The sequence below is a fragment of the Megascapheus bottae genome, chromosome 4, assembly GCF_031878675.1.
Source record: "Megascapheus bottae isolate mThoBot1 chromosome 4, mThoBot2.hap1, whole genome shotgun sequence".
In the NCBI taxonomy this organism is placed as follows: Eukaryota; Metazoa; Chordata; class Mammalia; order Rodentia; family Geomyidae; genus Megascapheus; species Megascapheus bottae.
This window is the reverse complement of record NC_143512.1, coordinates 41,599,017-41,612,419: the sequence shown is the minus strand read 5'-3', so window position 1 is coordinate 41,612,419 and position 13,403 is coordinate 41,599,017. Positions and strand designations below refer to the sequence as shown.

Sequence of the window (13,403 nt, the reverse complement as noted above, 5' to 3'; positions counted from 1 at the left end):
AAGTTCCTTTGAATCTGGCTTAAAAGTAACTTCTTTTTAAGGAATCTAACTTTATATAGTATACTCTTAGTATCCGTGGATATGTAGTTCCAATGAAACTGCCAAGAGGAAAAGCTGTGAACATTGAAGATGCAGAGGCTAAATACAACTGATCATATCACGGGACTAAGCACACATCTCCAAGTAACATAAAGCATATGCAAAAAAATTTTTGATCACACTTGAACAAAAAACATTATATTATCTGTAAGGTGGGATTGCTGTATTAAAACTAAAAGATGTATTTTCTTTAGAGTAAATAAAAGGTACTAATATCAACAAAGGAGTAAATTGTACAGCTGATAATACTAGAAAAATTAAAGCACAATTTATTCTGTGGTAGTCTATCCAGTGAAACTAACAAATTATGAGTTACATAGAAGGCTGAAATTTGTTTAATAAAAATGACTTGAGAGCCAGGCGACGTTGGCTCATGTCTGTAATCCTACCTACTCAGGAGGCTGATAGCTGAGGACCACAACTCAAAGCCAGCCCAGGCACAAAAGTTGGTGAGACTTTTATCTCCAATTAATCACCAGAAAACGAGAAGTTGCATTGTGGCTCAAGTTCAGGGACAGTACCTACACTCAGAGTTCAAGCCATATGACCAATCAAAAAAAAAGAAAAAGTAACAAATGCAAATTACCAATAGTCTCAGGCAGTTGTTGAAGTGAATTACTGGATAACAGGAGATCTTGCAGGTTTTCACAAGCTGAAATACCTTCTTCAACCATTTCAATATTATTTTTAGAAACATCCAAGTAAGTGAGCTGTTTCAAACTACCAATAAACTAAATTAAAAAAAAAGAAAACAGAAAATATAATTACTCTACTAAATGCTTCTTAAAATTCAGGTAGTAAGATGGGTATAGCAGTTTTAATTCTTGCTACTTAAAAGGCAGACTGGAAAGTGAAGACTATAGGCCAGCTCTGGTCAATACATGAGAGAGATGTCATCTCAATAGCTGAGGGTGGTGGCACAAGCCTTTAATTAACATAATTACAAAAATAAAATTTCTTTAAATAAAAACATAGTACCATCAAGGCCGGGCATGGTGGCTCAAGCCTGTAATCTTAGCTATTCAGGAGGCTGAGACCTGAGAATAAAGGTTCAAAGCTAGCCCAGGCACAAAAGGACCTGAGACTCCAATTAACCTTTAGAAAATGGGAAGTAGGGGCTTGGCTCAAGGGTAGGGCTGTAGCCTTGAGCTAAAGAGCTCAAGGACAGCAGCCAGGCCCACACCCCATGACCCACCAAAAAAAAAATACCATCAAGGAGTAAACTGTATAACAAGTATAGCTAGGGGAGGAAAACAAAAGCATAATCCCTCTGAACATCTAAAATACTGTTTATCAAAACAAATTCCAGGGAGTAGAAACATGTTTTTTTTTTTTGTATTGTTTTGTTTTAGTGGGGGCAAAAGGGGGACACAGGAATGGAGGGAGGAAAGGTGAGAAAATGCAGTATGCAAAAAATGAATTATACAAACCCTTAGCCTAATTGTGATTAAGTTCTAAATACTAAGTCCCAGTGATTGTAAATAGAGATTCCCTCCTTGAACACTTATTTGTTAAATTTGTCATTTAAAATATGATGTAAAAATCAATGTTAATAAATTCTTTAATAAAAAATACTTAAATTTAAAATTTCAATCTTAAAAAAATGAATTATGAAACTGTGGGTAAAACAGGAGGGAAAAAATGAAGGAAAGGAAAGGGTGACATTGTTCAAGAGGCAAAGTACACATTACCTAGCTTATGGAATTGTAATTGCTTTGTAATAATAATTTCAAAGACTTGTAAAAGGTTTGTTTTACAAACTAGGTTAGGAAATAAATTCACTTGCTAACAGAAGGTAAGATATACTGCTCTACAACATTATAACAGACTGTCTTACAAAAGCTTATCATGGAAAATTTCCAATTTTAATTAAGAAGTACTCATAGTAAAAAGTATAAGTTAAGTGGGTCATGAGTAGCTCACACCTATAATCCTAGCTTCTCAGGAGGTAAAGATCTTAAGGATTACAGTACCAGGCCTAGACTAAGCAAAAAGTAGGTAGCTTTGAGCTGAAGAGCTCAGGGACAATGCCCAGGACAAGGGGTAGGGCTGTAGCCTTGAGCCCAAGAGCTCAGGTACAGTGCCCAGGCCCAGAGATCAAGTGTAAATCAGATAATAGTAATCCAGGATTCCTGGACATTAGTAAGATGAGCCTGTGGCTTATACCTATATCCTAGCTTAGCTATTTTGGAGGCTGAGACCTGAGGATCACAATCTAAGGCTAAGTTTCCAGCTAGCCACCCAAAAGAAAATTCCCCAAAAGTAAAGCTGTGGGCCCGAGTGGCAGAATGCCAACATTTAGCAAAAAAGCTCAGGGACAAGCTGAACTTCTATGGCTCACGTCTGTAATTGTAGCTATTCAGTAGGCTGAGATCTAAAGATTGCAGTTCACAGCCATCCCTGGCATGAAAGTCTTCCAAACTCATCTCCAATTACCCACCAGAAAACTCAAAGTGGTGCTGTGGCTCAAAGTTGTAGAGGCACCCCAAGCCCAGAGTTCAAGCTCCACAACTGACCAATAAAAAAAAAGAACCCAGGACGAGTTCAAGCCTACACATACACACATACACACACACACACACACACACACACACACACACACACACACACACACACACACACACACACACACACAGTGTGTGCACACGTATGCTCTCCTCACCCCATATACCTAAAGGGGTGTAGCAGTGATATGATACAGAATTTACCTATCAAATATAAGGCTGAGTTCAATTCCCAGTATCAACCTGCCCACAAAAAGTGTAATTAAATAAAAATCTATTTTAACTTATTCAGCCAGTTGCTGGTGGCTCATGCCTGTAATCCCAGCCTTGGAGCTGAAAATCAGTTTGAAGCCAGACCAAGCTGGAAAGCTCATCATACTTATCTCCAATTAACCACCAAAAAAGCCAGAAATGGAGATGTAACTCAAATGGATGAATGCCAGCACTGAGCATAAAAGTTCAGGGACAGCGCCAGGCTGAGTTCAAGCCCCAGGACCAGCACACACACAAAAAGTAATTTCAAATGCAAAAATTCAAATAATGCAAAGGATAGTCACCAACAGTAAAGCCATTTAAAATTTTCTATACATACCCCAGGAATAAAAGTCAGTCTATTACCATCCATCCAAAATTCTTTCAATCCACTTAGTTGCTCAAGAACTTCAGGCTGTTTAGTTAAGAAAGGAAAACAAAATTTACATGGATGTCTTTATGTAGTGAAAGAAGGTATAGTAATTTCTAATGTAATCTTCAGTTTTAAAATATTAAGGAAAGAGAAAAGGGATAAGAACATAAATCACATAAAACTCATGTAAGCTTTACATTATAAAATAAAGTTGAATACATAATTAATAAAATATTGGATCTACTGACCAGAAATGTACAAAAAGATTCTCTCATTCATTATTAAATATAAAGATAAGGCCTTTCAAAAAACCTTAAGAAAATGCCTGAAGAAAAAACATTGTTACCTCCTTATATTAGTAAAAAAACAAAAACAAAAACACCCCAGCAATTTATATCCTGGATGTCCAATAAAAGAAAAGCATAATCACATAGAAAGAATGTTCTTTTTGATTCCTAGACTGGCCTTAGTAGCTCATGACTCTAACCCTAATCTCTCAAGAGGTGGAAAACGGAAGGACTATAGTTCAGATCACCACTGTCAAATCTATGAGATCCCTTCTCAACCAAATGAAGTAGCACATGCCAGTCATCCCAGCTTCCCGGGATGAGAATCACAGCTCACACTTGTGCCCCAATTCAAGACAACTTGAGCCACACATTCCACTTGTAGCTTTTGACAGCTAACAGGAGAGTAGAAAGTCTCACAGACTTTCCTACTCAGGCTGGTTTAGAAGTGCAATTCTCAGATTCACTCTTGAGTAGCCAGGATTATATCACGCGTCATTGGAATCAGATCAAAATTTTTTACACTTAAAACCTCTCAAATTTTCTGTATCCTCGACTAAATACTTTAAAGTATCTCTTTCGTGGGCCTCTCTTAATCGTATAACTACACTTTTGCTAGATTTTCCCATGTATCTAGTTCATTTTTCTATCTGGCAAGTTCAGATTAACCACTAGAAAAACGGAAGTGGTGCTGTGGCTCCAGGGATAGAATGGCTCAGGGACAATGCCCAGGTCCAGGGCATTCAAGCCAGGGGAGTTCAAGCCCCATGACTGACAAAATAAAATAAAATAAAATAAAATAAAATAAATAAATAAATAAACAAACAAACAAACCAACCAGAAGTGTCGTACTTTATCCATTATATTTTTAAAAAAAATGACTCCATATTTACATTTTGTTCTTAATTCATTGTAAGACATTTGGATAGGAAGAATGATGAAAACTTACCACTTCTGTGAATTCATTACTCCCCAAATCTAGTCTTTCCAGCTGAGTCAGTCTATTCATAGTTCTAATAACAATGGAGTAATAAAGAATTAAGTATAAAAAAATACTAGTTACATAAAAGCTCTCAATTTCATAGCTTAAAACACTTATATAACATATAGTCTTTCACTGTTGCAATAGCAGCTGCAGGTGGTTTGTAAATGTGAGTATGACTGTTTCATTAAACTCTACTTAAAAGTAAGAAACCATATCAAACAAACTAGTTTTATTCTTAGACTGCCATCTATTCTTGGTATTAAACTTGCCATTACAGGACCAACACATTTCTAATTTACAGTAGACCAGAATGATAAACAGCTACAGGAATGAAGACCTATGAATTAAAACCCATGAATCTCTCTCATGAGTGAATCCCTTTGGAGATCCAAGTGGAGTTTATTGTTTTGATTATTATTATTTTTTTTTTTTTGTCGATTGTTGGGCTTGAACTCTGGGTGCTATCCAGAGCTTTTCAGCTCAAAGCTAGTACCCTACTACTTTGAGCCACAGTACCACTTCCGGTTTTCTGGTGGTTAATTGGAGACAAGAGTCCAACAGACTTTTGTGCCCAAGCTGATTTTGAACTGTGATCCTCAGATCTCAGCCCCTTGAATGGCTAGGATTATAGGCATGAGCCACTGTCATCCAGCTAGATTATTTTTTATTTTTAGTTGTGTCACATAAAATAGTGAATTCTGGAGAACTGTAAAATCACCATTACCATAGTGTCATGTTAAACATCAACAACAGACATATATTTTTGTATTTAACACCATAAAGTAAAATATGATTGAGCACAAATGTCCTTCAAAATACTTTGCATTTAAATTTTTAGATAATAAAACACTAAGCCAGCTTATACTTGCACATGCCTATAATCCCAGCACTAATAATTAAGAGGCAGGAAATTATTAGTTCAAGGTCAATCTGAGATATAGAACAAAGCTTTTTCTCAAGAAATAAACAAAACTAATCCTTTCTAACTTAAATATTAAAATTTCTAAATTAAAGTATTAAAAAGATAGCACCTTTACTTACTTAGGCAACATTTTCAATTGGTTTTCTCTAAGTTCTAATATCTGAAGTTTAGTTAATCTGAAAAACAAAGATTAAATATATATAAAACAAGACTATAACAAACTAATGGACATTTTAATATTTTAAAACAACCAACATTAATTGCTTTAATTACTATGCAGACCCATATATGAAATATTGCAAAGGACAAAAGAACAGTTTATTTCTGCTTCTTACATTATACTGGGGGTGGGGAAGAATGTCAAAGAGACAAATTGTCCTTAACTATCAATCTAAGAAGAAATGTCCTATCTTTCATTGGAAAACAAACATTGTTTATTGTTGTAGATTACAGAACACTAATACCACTCTAGAGAAGAGTTCTGAGAAAAACTAAGTAAGGAAATATAAAAGACATGGAGAAAAAGTCCTCTAGCATTTTAATGATGCCCATTTCATTGTAAATCAGAGGGAAATGAGCCAATAAAGTCATGTACATACTAGATATAGACAGTAATCTAGTAAGTGCACTAATTATTTCAAAAAAAAGATAACTCTTAAAATTGATATAATCCTTTCTGCAGTAATTAATTCAACAGTAAATTGGTGTCTATCATTCACTCATTCTGATGTTTAAAAAAATTTTTTTCAGAGATTGCAGGAGGGTGGAGAAACAGCTTCTTAATTCTCAAGAATTTTGATTCCAGTGGGGAAAATAGGTTAATCATTTTAGAAATTGCTAAAAACTAAGGAAATAGCAATTCAGTATTACAAATACCCATTAAAACAGTCTGGATTGTCATCTCCAAAACCAATTTCATTTTTTAAAAATTCTGCTTATACTTTTGTTGGAAAAGTAAGTTCATAGCAAAAAATAAAAAATATCTAAAAACACTTTAAGAACCACATTACTTAGAAATAATTACAAAAGAAGAGTCTATAAAACTGTAATTGATAAGTGATATTAAATTAGGTTGTACTTTTGTAAACTTTAAAAAGTTAACATTAAATACCTTAAGAAGAAATGGTAACTTACCTGCCAAAATTAGCTGGCAAGAATTCAAGGAAAGCATCATTCAGATATAACTGGGTTAGGTTTAACAGCTGAGAAAATCCATCAGGGAGCCTATATAAAATATACCAGAACTTAAATTCATATTTAGAATTTCAGCCTTTTATTAAAATCTCTAGAAGAATCCATATAATAGACATTTCTAAATAGATAAGTAACCTCTTTTAATAGTAACACTCAAATTCAGATTTGCCTTTTGTAATAACTTACCTATTTTAATGTAACTTCATCTCTTTTTGAAAAGGAAGTGAGATAATGTGTCTCTGTGTCATAAAATCTGTACAAAGTAGTCAACACATGAGCCACAACACACAGAAATATACACAGGACATAAGTATGAAATCAGTAAGTACCTTTCAAATTCACCTTACATCAAAAATTCAAAGGACTACATAACCAATTTTTTTACACCTTGAAGGAGGTATCTTGAGTTGAATTCTTTGTTGTGAGGACTCTGTCTTGTACACCTTAGGATTTGGGCAACAATACTTACTCAACTAGACATCAATAGTGTGTGCATATACACAAAAATAAATGCACATCTCCATTGTGAAAACCAGAAACATGTTTAAAACTGCCAAGTATTACTATTTACAAACAATTTACAGGTACAGAACTTGATATTAGAAAAATACTTTCCATGAAGAGTATTTCCTTCCTATATACATTTGTCCTAGATTTTAACAAGTATAAAATCTTCTTGCAGTATGAGGACTTTGATTCATCTTGTTTTTCCTTAACCTTACAAGCCTCTATTTACCACACTCTTTTTAAGTTTGAAAAAACTTATCAATAAATATAGTGTTATGTGAAACTCAGTTTCCACTTTCAACTTATTGCTACTAAGCTATCCTTTATTCATCTTTAGCTTTACCATTCCATTTCTGAAAAACTTAACAGCTTTGGTGCCAGGAAAAATTTGCTTATAACCCTTCATGATCACAGAACACACATAACCTCTGGTAATGCTGAAACCATGTAATTTTTCTTTTGCTTTCCTTCCTGACCTTCTAGTTTCTCTTATATTAAAAAACTTGAATGTGCCATAAATCTGATTCTAAGGCAAAGATATTTGACACAAATAACAGTAAACAAGAAAATATGACAGAATCCCCCTCTCCCCCCGCTCCCTTTCTTCCCAGCTACCACCCTTCCCTTTCTTTCTGCGTATATACACCAATACTTGGGCTGGAACTTAGGGCCTGGGTGCAGTTACTGAGCCTTTTTGCTCAAATTTAGAACTTTACCACCTCAGCCACAGCTTCCAGCTTTTCAGTAGATAAATGAAGATAAAGGTCTTTTGAATCTGCCTGCCCAGGCTGGCTTCAAACTACCATCTTCAGATCTCAGCTTCCTGAGTAGCTACGATTACAGGCATCAGCTAGCCATGTTTGGCTCTAGTCTCATTTTTTTAATATACTAAATATATGTGAGAACTGAAGCAAAACCTTTTGACTCTTTTTAATCACAGTTTTATATTTCTAATATTTGGGATCATAAAAATTAGAAGAGTTTTGAAAAAAATTCTAAACTTGAATCTTTGTTTAAGCACTGACACTGACATAATTATGACTTGGAGGGTATAACTTATGTGGTAGAGCATCTGCCCAGTAAGTGCAAGATCCTGAGTCCAAAGCCCTGTACTACCCCCCCAAAAAAGATTAATACAAATTTCGTTAAAATATGTAAGCAACATTCTACTAGTGTTTCATAATTGTTTTTATTAAAAACAACTAGGAATTTAACTGAGATGACTTACTTAGAAATAGGGTTTACACTGGCCTCCACAACTGTCAAAACTTTACAGTTTTTTATGTTTTCTGGAAACTCTTGTATTCCTAGAAAACAAACAACAGTCAAATTAAACAATTATTAAAAGGCAACAATACTATAACATCCACATGGTCAGGGTAGTCATTATTTGTCTATCCTACACCTCAGACTTCTTATTTACATTGGATGTTTCACAGTTATCTAGTTATAGATAAAAAACATATGATGTATTCCAAAGAATTAGCACTTTAGTGAATCAAACAAAGGAGTTAATTTTACAAAATAAAACACATATCTCTATAGATCTGCATCAATATGTGTGTGTGTGTGTGTGTGTGTGTGTGTGTGTGTGTGTGTGTGTGTTTGCAGGTTCAAAAAGTAATGTATTAACAAAGAATGAACAAAATAACAGGATGCCACTAATGTAAACCACAACATCACCTCCATAACAATTTGTTTCTTTTTATTTTATCTTTTCTTCATTTTCTTCTTTATATCTCTTAACTATTTTGACTAGTTTTCCTTGACTTTATGAAAATCAGGACACAAAACACAGAAATTCAACATTGTGCAGCTTTCACCTATAAAAAGAACGACTGCTTTTAAAATTCTAGGTTTGAAATTGAGCTGGCTCCTCATATACATAAACAAATATAGCTGAAAACAAAGTTAAAGACAGAAGAGGTGAAAAACCTGTACTGGATATAACTTTGGATGTGCTTTAAAATAATTTATCTGTCCATTTGATAATGAAACATCTCTTTCCTACATATGATGTTCCTTTGCTTCCTACCATTTTTCACATTTCCTTTTTCTCAAATTTCTTCTTTCATATAATCCAGTGGGGCATGCTCACAATGTGACTGCCTAAGGAGTACAGCAGTTTCTATACACTAGAATGAATGTATTCAAGAGATCTAATTCGACATTTCAATGTTGAGTATCCTTCTAGAACAGTGCTCTCCAATTTACTGAGGAAGAGATTTACATTTTGTTTACAAAACATATTGTGATCTAAAATGTTAAACTCTTAAGCACATCTCATGTCCTTATTGTACATACTCATATACAGAAACACAAACTCCTATACTGACTATAAAGCAATATAGTACAGGTAATTTTAGAAATTTGAAGCGTAAGATCAAAATACAGAGACTTCTCTAGCAACCTGTAACACTTTGTTAATTAACTTCTTTTTAGGTTAAAGAGAAAAGATTTCCACAAGTTTATCACTAGTCATCTGAATTCTTTTAAAGGTTCAAATGTTTTCTACTTTGACCATAAACTTTCAATTCAATCAGGACATTTAGAATCAGTCAAAAAAGGTCTTGGTTAACTTTGCTAGCATTTCTATTATAAAACAGAAAGATCTGAGCTACTCTTTCTGGTTTCTTGTAATTTTTGTCATTTTATTTAGTGTGCTTTTCAGAGAATAATCCTAAAGCAACTAAAAAAAACAGATTAATTAGGCAAGAGAAATAAAAGGCATTCAAACTGAAATCAAAGAAGTTAAACTGATCTTGTTTAAAAAAGATAAATTTTTACACATAGAAAATCTATGGGCTTGAAAAAATTCAAGTAGTAATGAAGATACAAAAGTAACATACTTATTTTTTTGCTTCTAGCTATGTCAAGTTTTATATTTTTAAACTAGTTCCTAACCAAACATATAACATTAAAATTTTACATTTTATATAAAACAGGATACAAATCTTTGCAATGGCAAAAAGTATTTTATAAAATATTTATTCTTAAATGAAGTTGATATGTAAATACATTAAAATTTGACTTTTTTGGCCAGGAGTTTGGCCTAGTGGTAAGAGTGCTTGCCTAGCATGGACGAAAACCCAGGTTCGATCCCTCGGTACCACATACATAGAAAAAGCTGGAAGTGGTGTTGTGGCTCAAGTGGTAGAGCTCCAGCCTTGAGAAAACCAAGGACAATATTCAGGGGATTGGCAAAAAAAAAAAAAAAACTTTTCTTTTATATTTCTATTTACAGGAATGATAGAAATCAACTAGTAAAACATGTTCCAATGCTTACCATTTTTGCTGACATCCAGTTCCCTGAGATTAATAAGATTTGCAATGGATGCTGGTAACGTTGTTAAATCATTGTCTGGCAAACTCAGTTTGTGTAGAGACTGACAGTTAAAAAGTTGCTATTGAAGAAAGACAAACATTCTAAGCTTTCTTTTGTATTATGCCAAATATTATCACAGTAAAGCTAAATAAGATATATACAAATACAAAAAATATATACACAAATACAAAAAAATTCTAATTATTTCCAGCTATGTTATAATGGGTCTGAACAGTTTGCAGCCTCAAATTTCTACCTTAAACTGAATATAATGAGAATACATATTCTTGCTGAGATAGTAAAAAAATAAGTGGTTTTACATATAATAAATTCTTGAACTTGTCGTTGAAGTAATCTTATTTCAAAATGAAAGCTATACTTAAGAACATTTTTCAAAAAAGTAAAAACTGTTAGGAATAGATAAATGATCTAGTTATGTGCACTACTACAGCAAAACCCTCTTTGGCCATAAAAAGGAAAAGAATTAGTCTTTCATATTCTCTAGGAGAATGGCTATGAAAGATAAACTACATGCTGAAGAATGACATAAATGAAAAACAGTCGATGACAAAAGCACCCTACAATAACTTCAGCTATGTAATTCATAGCCATATAACTGATATTTCATATTTTATCTACAGCCATTACAGATTTCTCCATAAAAGTATCTATTGGCTTTCAAATTTATTTTACCACTGCCCCTGGAAAAATAAACAAATAAAGCCTATCATTAGTATTTGTAAATACTAATACCTGAAATAAATGATTTTATCAAAAAAGGCCATATATATACACAACACAGATTTTTTTTCTTTCTGCAGTTAGGGTTGCTAGATTGAATACAGGATACTCAATTACATTTGAATTTCAGAAAAACTGTAACTTTTGTACAAGCATATCTTTTTGTGTGTGTCAGTCGTGGGGCTTGCTATGGGGCCTGGGCGCTGTCCCTGAGCTCTTCAGCTCAAGGCTACCGTCCTACCCCTTGCTCCACCAGCCCTACTTCTGGTTTTCTAGTGGTTAACTAGAGATAAGAGTCTCATGGTCTTTAGTGCCTGGGCTGACTTTGAACTGTGATCCTCAGATCTCAGCCTCCTGAGTAGCTAGGATTACAGGCGAGAGCCACCGTACCCAGTTTTGTACAAGCTTATCTTGTTCATCTAAAACTTATTTAAGGGGCCAGGAGTTGGCCCCACTGGTAGAGTGCCTGCCTAATATGCACAAAGACCCAGGTTCAATTCCTTAATACCATACACATAGAAAAAGCCAGAAGTGGTGCTGTGGCTCAAGTGGTAGAGTTCTAGCCTTGGGCAAAGCTCAAGGACAGTGCTCAGGCCCTGAGTTCAAGCCCTGGGACTGGCAAAAAAAAAAATCTTATCTTAGTGTTCTTAGTAAATATTCTACATTTCTGTTTTATAATCCTAAATCTGCTGACCACATATACTCCTATCATTTAGTGGTTCATTTCTGAGATAGGTCTTACTATGATGTTCCAGCTAGCCTTGAAGTAAACATCCTCCTATCTTGGCCTCCTCAACGTTGGGATTATAAGCATGGCCCATCCGATACAAATTTAAAGTATTTTACAAGCCGCCAATGAGTCTCTGTCATGGTTTCAAAAGCACTGCTGTTTGGGTGGTCAAAGATCCTAACAATTAAAACGAATGCACTCTTTTCCTAAAACACAGGAAACTACAGAACAAAAAGAAAAAAGTACAGGGGCTGGGAGTTTGGCCTAGTGGTAGAGTGCTTGCCTAGCATGCATAAAGACCCAGGTTCAATTCCTCAGTACCACACATAGAAAATGCTGGAAATGGTACCGTGGCTCAAGTAGCTCAAGTACAGTAATAATACGCCAGGTGTCAGTAGCTTCTGCCTGGAAGCCTAGCTACTAAGGAAGAAAAGAACTGGAGGATTGGGCTTCAAGATCATCTAAAGCCAAAAGTTAGTAAGACATCACCTCAACAGAAAGAATTCGTGTGTGGTAGTACATTCTGAAGTCCCAACAATGGGAAGCATAAATAGGATTTTATTCCAGTCCAGCCAGGGCAAAAAGTGAAACCCTGCCTCAATAATTATCAGCACATGGGGTGCTTGCTGGTGCATGTAATCATTGTTACTCAGGAGGCTGAGATATGAAGATTACAGTTGTATAATCTCATTACCTAACTTAGAGGCTATCATATGACAAAAGTAAATACAAATTTTAAGTTATATGACAATTATTAAAGCAGATAAACAGACATAAAAACCTATGACTCTATGGACATAATGTTTTATTTCATAAATTAATATGTTTCTATGACATACAAACCCTTAACCTAATTGTGATTAAGTTGTAAATACTAAGTCCCAGTGAGATTCCCTCCTTGAACACTTGTTTGTTAAACTTGTCATTTAAAATATGATGTAAAAATCAACGTTAATAAATTCTTTAATAAAAAAATTTTAAAAAGTCTAAAAGAAAAATAAATTAAAATTTTCTGAAATGCACTGTATCCCTTAAGGTAAAACTAATACCCTAAAAATAGAAACAACACACATAGATACAGCATTAGGGTAACATCAGAAATATAGAAATTTCCTGACAGTATTAACATACCTTTGGAAGTTCTTCAATTTGATTAGCATCTAAATAGAGCTCTTCTAATGTTTTTTCAAAAGTAAAAATCTCTTTGGGAACCTGTTCCAAACTGCAGTGAGAATAATCCAGAGTAGTGACAGTCTCCTCTTCCCCTCGCAGACAGCGGCATGGTACCAAACGCACAAACAAACTTCGTTTTGTAGTCATTTTAGATACTGTAATATTTGAATAGAGAAATTATAATATAATCATAACAATTTTTCAGAATAAATTGTTACAATTCACATGTCACAATTCACGTCACACATAAGTAATTGTCTTCTTTTATACACCCACTGGAAACCATTTAGCCCTGCTTTAATATCAATATC

General features: G+C 34.2%; 1 protein-coding gene across 6 annotated transcripts in view; it reads right to left on the bottom strand.

Moving 5' to 3' along the window:
- The window catches only part of Erbin (erbb2 interacting protein), a 100,230-nt gene that overhangs the window by 54,971 nt on the left and 31,856 nt on the right, over window positions 1–13,403 (bottom strand). For all 6 annotated transcript variants that reach the window (XM_090331751.1, XM_090331752.1, XM_090331754.1 and 3 more), the window contains exons 3-10: window positions 13,051–13,247; window positions 10,410–10,527; window positions 8,352–8,430; window positions 6,557–6,646; window positions 5,542–5,598; window positions 4,465–4,528; window positions 3,196–3,270; window positions 686–830 (exon numbers count right to left, since the gene is read on the bottom strand). In XM_090331751.1, the coding sequence (XP_090187877.1) occupies window positions 686–830; window positions 3,196–3,270; window positions 4,465–4,528; window positions 5,542–5,598; window positions 6,557–6,646; window positions 8,352–8,430; window positions 10,410–10,527; window positions 13,051–13,239 (817 nt within the window). In that variant the 5' untranslated portion in view covers window positions 13,240–13,247. The remainder of the gene's footprint in view (window positions 1–685; window positions 831–3,195; window positions 3,271–4,464; window positions 4,529–5,541; window positions 5,599–6,556; window positions 6,647–8,351; window positions 8,431–10,409; window positions 10,528–13,050; window positions 13,248–13,403) is intronic.